The sequence below is a fragment of the Lathyrus oleraceus genome, chromosome 5 (assembly GCF_024323335.1).
Source record: "Lathyrus oleraceus cultivar Zhongwan6 chromosome 5, CAAS_Psat_ZW6_1.0, whole genome shotgun sequence".
Classification (NCBI taxonomy): domain Eukaryota; kingdom Viridiplantae; phylum Streptophyta; class Magnoliopsida; order Fabales; family Fabaceae; genus Lathyrus; species Lathyrus oleraceus.
In genome coordinates, this window is record NC_066583.1 from 252,556,792 (window position 1) to 252,570,227 (window position 13,436).

The 13,436-nt window shown below is 33.3% G+C and overlaps 1 protein-coding gene across 1 annotated transcript; it reads left to right on the plus strand.

The window, feature by feature from the left end:
* Positions 1-1,931: 1,931 nt before the first annotated feature.
* Positions 1,932-4,345, plus strand: LOC127080045 (uncharacterized). The gene is made up of 4 exons (XM_051020378.1): positions 1,932-2,416; positions 2,504-2,522; positions 2,968-3,621; positions 3,722-4,345. The coding sequence occupies exons 1-4, from the start codon at positions 1,932-1,934 to the stop codon at positions 4,343-4,345; spliced, it is 1,782 nt and encodes a 593-aa protein (XP_050876335.1).
* The last annotated feature ends 9,091 nt before the right edge of the window (positions 4,346-13,436 follow it).

A 13,436-nucleotide genomic window follows, 5' to 3' on the forward strand; every position in this document is an offset into this window, starting at 1 on the left:
TGATCCTTTTGGTTTTTATGCAAAGGATTTTAAGACATTAATGCTTTTAATGAGATGTAACAGTTTAGACTATCCTTACCATATTCCCACAAGACCAAACACAACGACAGTACCACCACCTGTCTTTGTTGCTTCATCTATCGAGTTATGGCATAGTCGTTTAGGACATCCAAGAGCTCATCTTTTAATTCCATTCATCAAAACAACTTATGTTATGTAATAAGTTTAGAAATGATTTCTTTTACAACTCTTGTCCACTTGAGAAACAAATAAAACTGCTTTTTAATCTAAAAACATAGAAATGTAATCTCATCAACACTTTCCATAAACTGTAATTTATGTTAATGTAATCTCATCAACATTTTCCTTAATCTAAAAACATATAAATGTATTGAAATGGTGAGTAGAACATAACATGGGATGGATATAAACAGTGAATTACAATTATAAAATACCTAGATTACTTGTTCAACATTAACTTCAGTAGAAGTTGTGTGATGTAAATAAAATGATTTGATTTATATTTGTTTGTATAAAGACTTATACAATATAAACAACATAAGCACATATTTTTGGCATACCTTACAAACATCCCATTGTTGTTGTAATTTATCAATTGTTTCTTTGTCCCATTTAACCATCATGACACTTGCATTTTTCCACATTTGTTGCCATTTAAATTTGAACATAAATTTATGACTAAGTAATTTATCAAGGACCAAGGGAAATTCAAGTGGATCATCAACACCGTCCTATAAGAAATGAAAAGTAGTTAAAGAAAGATAACATACATAATGAAATGGTATTTGAAATGATAAAAAGGCTATTTAAAAAAATACATCAACACACCTCAACCATTGTCAGACAAAGTTATGCAACAGAGATTTCCAACAACTCGGAACACTCATGATCCCAAACAGTGCCGACCCTATTCATGTGCAGGCAGTGTTGTAGCACTGGGCCTCACAATTATAGGGGCCCATATTTTATTATTATTATTGAATATAAAAAAAAATATTGGAAAATAAAACGTTTGGTATCAGGAAAACTTTTGATCTTCTCCCTCTTTCTCTTCCTAGAACCGTGAAATAAAGAAAATGAAAACAAATTTTTCTCTCTAAAAACCTTCTCTTCACCATTGTAAAAAAACATTCGCCGTACCACTGTAACAAAACATTGTACCACCGCCGCACATCAATCCTCCCCTCTATCAGGTTTGTCTTGAATCACTTTCTTTCCATCCATTTAAAAAATTATTTACTTTTTACTGTGATTTGATTTTGAAGGTAGAAAAAAGAGTAATTTTAATTGGAATAAATTGAATATTTAAATTGACTTTAAAGGTATTAAAAGAGAGTAATTATAAAAAACTGCATATGAAAAAAGTTGCTGAAAATGCAGATTTTTTTTGATTTGGTACCGTGGTACAGTAGTAGTGCTAATAGGATTTGTTGGATATTAATATTATTCTATTATTACTATTAATAAATTGGTGGAGGAGCTTGTTAGAAAAACAAAAATGAATGGTATGCAGTGCAGTACTATTATTAATTGAATTTGATTTGGCATTTTATGAATAAGTATGATTTGATTAGTAGTACCATTTTATGAATAAGTATGATTTCAATAGTTATTTTTTAGAAAAAGAAAAGGAAAGTGATACCGTATCAATATTTTATTTTATGGATGAACTTATATTATATTAAATATTATTATATTAATTCATTTTTTTAACTAATTTTTAATTACTAATTTTCAATGTTTTTTTATGATTAATGTATAATTTCCTTTATTTAAATGTAATTGATTTTCTATTTTTCTTGTTACTAATGTAATAATTTAATGTGTAGGGATACAATTTCACAACAGGATTATTAGTAGATCATCAACAGACATAAAAGAAATAGTGAGATATTCCAGTTTTTTTTACTATGCCTCCTAAGAATAGGAAGTATGAATGTGAAAATGATAAGCGTAAGAAAAAGAAAAAAATTGAAGAGTTAATTCAATCTCAAGTAGGAGCTCTTGATAAATTCATAATCAAAGAACCACAAGTTTCAAATGAAAGTCATTATGTTGATAATATTGATGTTGGATTTCTTGATAATGTGCCTTTTGAAAATGATAATCTTTATATTGTGCCTATTGAAAATGATAATCTTGATAGTGTGCCCATTGTTGATGAAGTTAATAATGATGATGTTGATAATCTTGAAGAAATTAATAATGATGATGATAATGTTGATTATGATATATTTGATCCAAGAAATTGGGATCGTCTTCAACCTAAAATGGTTGATTTATTAGTTGCGAAAGGTCCTAAAAGAGATAATTCTATTGTGAAGGGTCCTAGAGATAGTTTGAATAGACGCTTTACGGCTAATTTGTATACTAGAGCTTTAGCAAATGGAGAGATGTGCGATAGAGATTGGCTTATTTATTCGAAAGAGCTTGATAGATTATTTTGTTTTTGCTGTAAAGTTTTTAAAAATGGGTTTTACAGGGGACAATTAGCAAATGAGGTTATAGTGATTGGGTACATGTTGGTGCAAGAATTAAAGAGCACGAGTTAGGTATGGAACATGTTAAAAATATAACTATTTGGTATGAGTATCGTCAAAGGCTGCAAAAATTTCAAACTATTGATAAAGCGACTCAAAGATTAATTGAGAAAGAAAAGGATCACTGGAAAAATGTTTTAAAAAGAGTTATTTCAATAGTGAAGTTTCTTGCTAAATATAATTTGACCTTTCGTGGTTCTAAGGAGAAATTGTACGAAGATAGCAATGACAATTTTTTGGGTTTGATTGAAAGTTAGCTGAATTTGACCCAATCATCCAAGAACATGTTAGACGTGTTGCAACTTGAAAAGTTCACATTCACTATCTTGGGCATAAAATACAAAATGAGTTGATTTCATTGCTTGGTTCTGCGACTAAAATTGAAATCATTAGAAAAATTAAACAGGCAAAGTATTTCTCAGTGATACTTGATTGTACTCCTGATATTAGTCACCAAGAGCAGATGTCTTTGATAATAAGATATGTGGATATTTCTTCAGCTTCTGTTAGTATTGAGGAATCATTTTTAGGATTTTTGAATGTGAATGATACAACTGGTCAAGGGCTTTTTGATGTTTTACAAAATAAATTGAAAGAACTTGGTCTCGACCTATTTGATGTGAGAGGGCAAGGTTATGATAATATGTCAAATATGAAAGGAAAACATCAAGGTGTACAAAAGAGATTTTTAGACATGAATCCGAGAGCCTTTTATACTCCTTGTGGTTGTCATAGTCTTAATTTGACATTGTGTGATATGGCTAACTCTTGTAATAAAATTAGGAATTTTTTTGGAGTTATTCAACGCATTTATACAATTTTTGCCAATTCTACTAAGAGATTGAAAATTTTGAAAGATAATGTAAAGGGGTTGACACCAAAATCATTGTCATCCACTCGTTGGGAGAGTCGTGTAGAAAGTGTCAAAGCTATAAGAACTCAAATGCTAGATTTTACAGAAGCTTTACTTGAAGTGTCAGAAAATGATCTTGATCCTAAAATACAAAATGAAGCTAAATCCTTAGCAACAAATAAGCTTGGTGATTTTGAGTTTTTGATGGTCATAATTATTTGGTTTGAAATATTATTTGCAATTAATTCTGTTAGCAAGCTTTTACACGAAAAATATATGCTTATTGATGTTAGCAAGTTTTTATAAGGCATTGGTTAACGCTAAGAAAATTGCGGTGGAATTGAATATTGCCCCAACATTTCCTCAAAGGCGTATAATTAAAAGAAAAAGAAAATTTGATAAGAATTTGAATATTCCAGAAGTCGAGCTATCAGAAGAAGAATCTTTCAGAGTTAATTATTTTCTTTACCTTGTTGATCAAGCTGTTGTTTATCTTAATAAGAGATTTGAGCAATACCAAGAGTATGAAAGTATTTTTGGTTTTTTGTTTACTTCTCACAAGTTACAATCATTGGATGATGCAACTTCGAAGTCTTGTTTTAGTAACTTTGAACAGGTATTGAAACATAATGAGCAATCTGATATTGACGGGAATGAATTTTTTGCAGAGTTGAAGTTACTAAGAGAAATGTTGCCTGAAGAAACCATAAGACCTACTGATGTATTATTATTTTTGAAAGGCTTGGATTGTTTTCCTAATACAATTATTGCATATAGAATTTTATTGACTATTCCTGTAACAGTTGCTTCTGCAGAAAGAAGTTTTTCAAAATTGAAGTTGTTAAAGACTTACTTGCGGTCTACCATGTCACATGAAAGGCTTAATGGATTGACATTAATAGCAGTGGAAATGATATTTTGGAGACAATAAAATATGAAGACTTAGTTAACGAATTTGCTTCAAAAAGTGTTCGTAGAAAGGCTTTTTTTAAGTAGTTAGTTACTTTAAGTTGTATGAAATGATGTTTATAGTTTAAACAATATTTTGAGTTTTTGGTACTTCATTTATTTAATATATAATTTTATCTTTTGCTTGTCATTTTAATTATTAAAATTATATATTTTTAAAATTTAGGCCTATTTTTAAAATTAGAACAGGGCTTCTGAATTGATTGGGCCGACTCTGATCCCAAAATACAAAAATGACAGTACTTCCATTATCAACAACCTCAATCTCGATTTTGCACCTAAAAAGTTCCAATATGTCATTTTAGACTTCCCTTACATGAGGTATGACATTCATTTAGTTATTACGTATTACCTATATATTTCGGTCTCAGTTGAATGACCATCAGAACATACATATGGTGGAGAATTCCCTTTAGCTACTTTTGGACAATTGTGGCATGCTTGGTAGTACCAACCCTTTCCTGTTGCTTTCAGTTTCTTAGTAGTTTCTACGGTGACACACTATGTCAACTGATTCATGTGATATAAATGATTTAATGGCACAATAATAACTGTGATGGTCGCATATATATTGTATTTTAAAAAGCACCATAACAATACTTATATCAGGAAGATTTATTATATCTCGCAGACAAAGAGGCGTAGCATTTGACACGAACTTATCATAAGAAGTCATTTGAGAGCCAGATGAGTTTTGTGATAACATGTTAGATTGTGTACTCATAAGTTGACTTGAACTTCCAAGTTGGGTGTCCTTTGAAACCAAAAATAGAATGTTCTTATCTGTGTCACCTTTTCAATACCATAAAACATAACAACATATTCAAAAGTAGTAAGCCACATGAAAGAATACCTATTTCAAAATTCAACAATATCAGGCACGTCTTCGTTAATGACCAGATTGGTGATATTGTACGTATTCGAAACAGACATCAGATACTTCCCTATCTTAAAACAAACAATGTTTAATAAGCACGACATCATTATAATTGACTTAACACAATTAGTAACATCTGAAAAATATTTATAACTTCCTCCTTCGTTTTCGCATACTATAACATTATAATTGTAGGACAACCATCTTTGTTCTTTTGCATGTAGTTCATGAATTTCACAACGTACGTCTCCCAAAAAGTACAGTTCAATGTGTTATTCCTAACAATGGATATGTTATATTAACAATTTATATTGTACATTCAGAATCTTGCATAAAGCAGAAAAACTTTAAAATACATACAAATTTAATAACATTTAAACATTTATCCAAGGTATTTTAAAATGAGGTTTACTTGTTGCTTCTTGCTTCCAACACTTATTTGAGTATACTCAATCTCTTCAACCAGTCCAATAACATCTAACAATAATACTATTATTAGTGTTCATAATATATGTTGCAAAGATAGGGTTTATATTAATAACAACTACAATAAAAGGTTATAAAAATTGTTAATTACCACATCATATGGTGATATTAATGAAAATAAATTACCTACTAAGAAATCCTTATTCAATTTTCAAGAAATAATGTCAGCAAAAGGTTTGAAGTTCAACTTTTTCCAAGAAATTTCATGCTTGTTTATATCAGAGACAAATGTTTCAGCTATAAATCTTATGATGAATGGATGTTCGGAAGTTTTGAACATGAGATCATTGGTTTGAGGGAGGAAGTTCATAATAGTGTAAGTGTTGTTTTCACCAAAACCGAATCAAAGGTTGCTTTCAACGCAGTTGGTACCACAACATGAATATCTGTCCCCTACAAATACATTTCAATTATCACGTAACTGCAGTTTAAGACAGAATTTTTTTGAAGTGATTTGGAAATCTAAAAATACACTTACATCTTCATTAATAAATATTAGCTTCAGGTGCTCTTTATTGTTAGATAGAACGATCTATTTGTGATGTAATTTCACAATAATTTTTCATAACTCTTTCTTATCATGTATTTCGACAATCTTCTCAAACAGAATTGCCATTATTTCAAGGCTGCATTTGACATATGAAAACTATATCATGTATACATAAACACATTTGCAGATATACAAAAGAACAAAAGTATGTAAAATACAAAGGTTCATCGTCTTTTATATATTTTTACAATAAACTACAGCAATAATACAACATAGTATTATCATGTTTGTTAGTAGCAGAAACTAAAAAACAATGAAATCTACTTAACAAATATGAATTTCTTAGCTTTCATTTCAAATATCATACAAAGATCATTTCATTTACAATTGACATGAACAAACATTTATCAAGTCGGGAAAAACTTGAGGATCTTACCTTCATCCTCAAGAACAATAAATATTCAACAAAATAAAAGATGATGAACATGCTTCGACCAGAAACATTATAACAGTCAGCAATCACAATGTAAATGAAACAACGAAGAAGAATCGACCAAATCTTGATGTTCGTGTCAAATTAAAAATAAAACACCTTCAAAGATGAGCTGATGTTGAAGAACTTCAAAAAGGGCTCCCTTAGAGTACTAAGGATGTTTTGGGTGCTTAAAACCTTCCCCTTGCATAACCAACCCCCTTACCCAGATCTCTGACATTTTTATTAGTTTTTGATTTGATAAAACTTCTTGGTTTTTGTTTGCTTTCTAACCTTTCCTTTGGATAAATAGAAGTGTGGTGGCGACTCGAATTGTATGATTTACTTTTGATTTAGTCAATAAATCTAAAGGTAACGAATACCCCGCTACACCATGTGTCATGATCAGTTGTATCAGCAAAGGATGATGAAAGTTTTTGATAAGAAGGTCAGACCTCGAGTGTTCAGAGAAGGTGACCTTGTGCTCAAAAAGATTTTGACGTTCAAGCCAGATTCCAGAGGAAAGTGGACTCTTAATTATGAAGGGTCATATGTTGTTAAGAGGGCATTTTCAGGCGGTGCATTGATTCTTACAACAATGGATGAGCGTTTCGGTGGATTGAAAACCCGAAAGGATGATCCAAGCAAAAATTAGAGACATAAAAACAGGAAGAATTTCCCGATAAGTTGAGTACCCCACCTTGGGGCAACTTATGCAAAAATTAGGGATTATGGCAAATAACTGCATTCTGCTAATCTTTAGTGATTTGGAAGAATTGTTTGAGCACAAGGGTTGATATCAGTTCATCTCCAGCAGCGGTCAAGAGCACAGTGGATATCAAGAAATGGTAGAAGGATTAAGGATCATTTGTATTCAATGTAACCCTTTTCCATGTAAATTACCATTTTCAACTTTGTAAAAATCTATGGAGTTTTTTCATTTAGAGACTACCATTCCATTAAATAAAGTTGAGCATTTATCCAATTATTTCCACTCTTATTTACTTCAGCCAATAGTTTTAAATTTTATTATGATCATTTTAAAATTAAATTTTTAAATCAAAATCAAGTTTTTCTTGAATATATAAAATCAAGAATTTTTCAAAGCAAGGAATAGGAATATCAACAGCATTTCGATGGATAGCACGTCCTTAAGTGTGAAACATCAGAGGTTCCCCAAGCAGTTAACCCTTCAGGTATCCATAGATGTTTGTGTTGATTCATTTCCTTGGCGAAATGTTTGATTCTCAGTAGAATCCCTTTCCTCGTCCCCAATTGATTTGGTTGATTCAGATACCCTGCGGCGTGTTGTTTTCCCCGACAGAGTTTCTGCCTTCCCCAGCAAAGTTCGTATTTCCTCAACAGGGTTGATCTTCAGAGATGGTTGATCTTCCCTAGTGGATCACATTGGTTTCCCCACCAATCTCCATTCAACTTGCTCCCAGTCAGAGTTTCCTCCTGGTTTCTGAGCAGCTTTGTTATGTTTTTTTCTCTGTAGGGTTGTCTCTCATTTTTATGGTGTTGACCTAAAATTCCCCACATATTGGATGTTTTGTCCTCAACAGATCTCCTCCTTCCCCAGTTAGGTTTGAACCTTTGGGATGCTGATCTCTTTGTTCTCCAGCAATTGTCTCCACACTTTGTGGATTGACCCAGGATTGTACCGGTGGTTCAAAATTCTTTGTGACACCTTTGTATCCTTTGTGATCGTTTTGTCAGCATAATCATCATATATACATATACATATACATTCATATAATTTCATAATTTGCATATCCTGCATCTTCATATTTGATTTGTTTGAGATCCTTATTCTCTTTTATGGCGGTATTTTATCCCCATACCAAATCTGGTGTCTGTCCTCCTTCAATTATAAAGTGTCAGCCCCTTAAGCAGAAAGACTTTAACATTTCTCTGTTTCCCCACTGAGTTTGTTTCCTCGTGGATGGTTGTTATTTCAGTTTCCTTTCCAGTGGATTTTCTGGATGGAATTACTCCCCTTGAGTTATGTCCTCATTGGGTTGAGTCTTGATTGGCCGTTTTCTTTCTAGCTCTTACCTAGATAGATACTTTGGTCCCCTAAGAGTCTATTACCCAGTAACTGGTAATATTCTTCTTAGTTTGCAATTTGTTACTTCTTGCCCAATACCCAGTAAAAGTACCCTTATGTTTCTCCTCAGTAGAGTCCCTAGTGGATCTATTCCTTAGGAAGTGTATCCTTGATATGTTCATCCTAACCGGTGACGAATATCTTTCTTTTCCCTGCCTGAGTCTATCCTTGACATGTTCACTTTAACCAGTGACGGATATTCTTATTTTTGGTATTCTACCCAGTAAAAAGGTAGTTGTAATCCCTATTTTGTTCCCCAGAAAGTTAATCCTTGATATGTTCATCTTAACCGATGACGGATTTTCTCTTTGATTGGTTTTCTACCCAGTAACCGGTAGTTGTAAATCCTACTTTATCCCCTTTTCAGAGTCTATCCTTGATATGTTCATCTTAACCGATGACAGATTTTCTCTTTGATTGGTTTTCTACCCAGTAACCGGTAGTTGTAAATCCTACTTTATCCCCTTTTCAGAGTCTATCCTTGATATGTTCATCTTAACCGGTGACAGATTTTCTCTTTGATTGGTTTTCTACCCAGTAACCGGTGGTTGTAAATCCTACTTTTTCCCCTCGCAGAGTTAATCCTTGATATGTTCATCCTAACTGGTGACGGATTTTCTCTCCGACGGTTTTCTATCCAAGCTTTCGATAGATGTAATTCCTACCCTTTTTGTTCAGTTGGTATATCCTTGATATGTTCATCCTAACTGATGACGGATATCCTCATTGGCATTTCGATGCAAGTCTATCCTTGATATGTTCATCTTAACCGGTGACGGATTTTCATCCCTGTTAAGTTTATCCTTGATATGTTCATCCTAACCGATGACGGATACTCTCAGCCTTGCTCTTCTGCCTAGTAACTGGTAGTTGTAAATCCTATCTTTTCTACATCTTTTCCCAGCAAGGTTATTCTTACCCAGTAACCGGTAATGAATTTCCTCTCCTGGAATCCTCAGCGAGTCATCCTTGATATGTTCATCCTAACCGATGACGGATGTCCTCTCTGTCAGATCTTTATTATCTCCTTACCCAGTAACAGTTAGTAGATAATAGATTTCTACTCCTCATGTGTTGAAGTTTATCTTCCCCAGTTGAGTTGAGTGCGCATTTCCTTAGTGAAATCGCTTTTCCTGCATGAGTCGAGTACCTCAGTTTTATCCTGACCTACTCATGTCCCTTGCAGATATTGTTATTTCCCCGACTGAGTCTTTCCATGTTTGTATGGAATTCCTCGAGTCCCCCAGTAGTTTTAAGTCGTAGTCTGGCCAACGCATAATCCCTTTTTACCCCAGAGTCTCTGTCTCCCCAGTGAGTTTTCCTTACGGAATGAATTATGCTCCTGCGGATCTTCGGTCTCTCGGATTTCTTTTCTTTTGTGGCAATATTTCCCCACAAAGAATTTACTTTTGCATTCATGTCATATGCATCATGAGGTCTCTTAGGGACCAAAATTTGTTTCTCTATGTTGTTATTTAAGCCCATTCTACTGAGTCGACATGAAGATTTTAACCTTCGCCTCCTTAGTTAGAATGTCCTTAAATATGGGCAGCGGTAAGACCCCAATTTTGACCCTAAGATCCCTCATGAAATTCCATCATAAGCATTAGCATTGGGATCATACCTTGGCATCCTCCTTACCCCTCTTTCATTAGGTTTGTTTTGGGAGAGATCACCAAGCACTTTGTGATTATATCATACTTGTATTTTATCATTTCACTAACCAAAATACCAAAAATATGTCTTTGCATTTGCCTAACTCTTTTATAGGAAGGGCATGATCTCCATTGATCTATCAAGATCACATCTAGGGTTTGAGACCCTCATGAACAAAGAGCACAACCAAGAGTTGATCCAAGGATGGTTATGAGCATCATATATGAGTCCCAATGTTCTCTACATGTTATATTGATCAAGTTTTCTTCAAGAGTTTGTGGGTGATTTGCCTTTGAAACCCCTAGTTTGACTAGGTATCTTGAGTAACTTCTCCAACAAGTTATCTCACCAATTGATCAAATTTATCAAGGGACACTTCAAATTTCATCATCTTATGCATATATGATCTACCATGAGCCAAGAAGTCAAAAGAATTGGAAGTTAGCAAGTTGGTTGATGGTGGTTAGCCAAATCTATTCATTTGATCAAAACTGGGCATCCCTAGACCCTATCTCCTACAATTTTAACCATATGAAAATTATTACAAGAGAAAACTTACTCTAAATTACATTACAAACAAATTTCATGTTGAGACCTAGAGATAGTTTTGCTTGGAAAATCATTTCCTATGTTGAAACATTATACGTCATTTTGTTTAAACCCTAATTTGAAAGTCAACTTCCCAAGGCCATAACTTGCTCAATTTTCACGAGATGAAATATTTACAAGTTTCAAAATCAAATTCAATGTGTATACTTTAACTTTGATGTTTGGAGTGGGAGCTAATTCAACTTTTTTTGAGCATGTGATATGAGGTTACATTATAGGTCACTTTTGACCTATACCATTGATCAAGTGATTTTTCCAAACTTCAAAAATGCATAACTCTATCATTTCAAATCAAAATGACATGAAATTGGTGACCATTTTGAATTTCTTTGAGAGAGCCAAAACTTTGATGAAGACACGTTTCTCATTTGAAGCTCATATAAAAAGTTAAGCAAGGTGGAACATTGAGACATATGGCTTGACACTTAGAAAAATTTTGTTATGTCAAACAATTTCCAAACTTCCACCTCAAATTTATTCAAGTTACAAGCTACAAATGGAAAAGTGTTTAACATGAAAGTTGTTCCTCTTGATCTCACCTTTCCAAAGAGCTCAAATTCATTTATTTTGGACAAGGAATGCATAGGCTGCGCATGGCATGAACATGGTGTCATCACTTGGCAAGGATCAAACTTCAAATCCAAATGTACACTTGCCTTGCAAGCCAAATTAAATTCAGACTATCTAACATTCATTTTTGGACTTATGGCAATGATTTTATGGGCCTATGCGCGTCCATGCACCCATGCATCATCAATGACCAAATTTGGAAAGTGAATTCAAGTGTGCAAAAAGCAATGGATTCAGCTATAAATAGAGCCTCGTATGCTCAGCAATCAACACACATTCGCGCCAGCTTTGATCCCCCACCTCTAACCCTCAGTTTGCAAAGGATAAACCTGAGAAATTCATTTGAACTTGAGGTTGAATTTCCACTGTTTTGAAATTCAAATCTCCAGGAATCAACAGCCTTTTGAGCATTCAATCCTTCTTCTGCAAGCATTTGGAGTGAGATCAAGCACGAGCAAGAGCAAGATCAGTTGAATCCAGACCTCCATTGAAGGTATTTTCCAGAAATTTTGATCTCTTCGATTCTCTCAAATTCTTGATCAATTCTATTGATTCTTTGGTTGTCTGAAGTCCTACCAATGTAGGCAAGAAGATTGAGTTGCTTTGAGGCCAAATCGAAGCAACTCAGTTCATGTACCTCAAATTTCAACTCTATGTATCTCTCAATATACTTGGAGTTAGAGTGAATTGAGGCCAGATTCGAACCCAGTGCCATTTTTACTTTGAAATCATGTCCTTATTTTTAATTTTGGTGATGGTTGAAGGTGGACCAGTCCGGTGAGGTCCACCGGAGAAGAAGACCAGAGCTATAACTCCGGCCATACGCTGGCATGTCTCACAGTCATATGATCCATCTAATTTGTTTTAATCACGATCGTTCCTTTTGAATACCAATGTTATGGCGCGTTGACTCATGTGCACGGTGGAACGCGTGTTTCTGGCCACTTGATCTGTCACCTCAATTTATGAGGGAGATCAAGTGGTCCACGTTTTTTCTGATATTTTAATTTTCATTTTAATTACATTATTTTCAATAATTCATATTAAATTCAATATTGATCCAAAAAATATGGGACTTTCACCAAAAAAATTCAAATATTTTTCTCTTTCATATTCTGAATTAAAAATATTATTTGGATCATTATTAATATTTTTCATGAATTAATTGATTTTGCATTTGTTTTTAATTGTTTAAAAATATTTTTAAATGTCCAAAAATTATGAAATTTTTTATCCAAGGTCCTTTGACCTTGTTTGACCTATGATAAATATCATGGCCTATTCTTTGGTGTTTTAATGAGATTTTAGGAATTGGACAAACCATATTTAATTTAAATGCACTATTTTAGTATTTTAATTTTAATAAATGCCGAATAAATTTGTTGACCAATTGTGATGGCTTGTTTATGTTTGACTCTTGTTGTTGGGCCTTGGTCAAGGTTGATTTGACTTTGTCAAATTAATATCATTGGGTTTAGGGGATTGATGGAATGTACATTCCATCTCCCAAAATGAATGAATGATATTAATTTGGTAAAAGTCCTCCTTTGACCAATTTGTGTTTTGATCAATTCCCCTCCCACTTCATCTTGTTCCCTTTCTTCATTCATTCATTCTATTTGGCTTATGATATCTCATAATCCTAAGGCTAGTTGATTGAAAAATTGACATGAATATGGATGAGATTAGGCCACACCTTTTGCATATTCTTTTTGTGTGTGGTATGTTTCATGAGCATAGTCCATTATATTATGTCTCTAATATACATTAACACCAAAATTCT

What these genes read in the sequence shown, in the direction of transcription:
- LOC127080045 (XM_051020378.1), top strand. Translation starts at nt 1,932, where the DNA reads ATGCCTCCTAAGAATAGGAAGTATGAATGTGAAAATGATAAGCGTAAG. An exon ending in GTGATTTTGAGTTTTTGATG is followed by an intron (nt 3,622 to 3,721) that starts GTCATAATTATT and finishes AGTTTTTATAAG; the next exon opens with GCATTGGTTAACGCTAAGAA.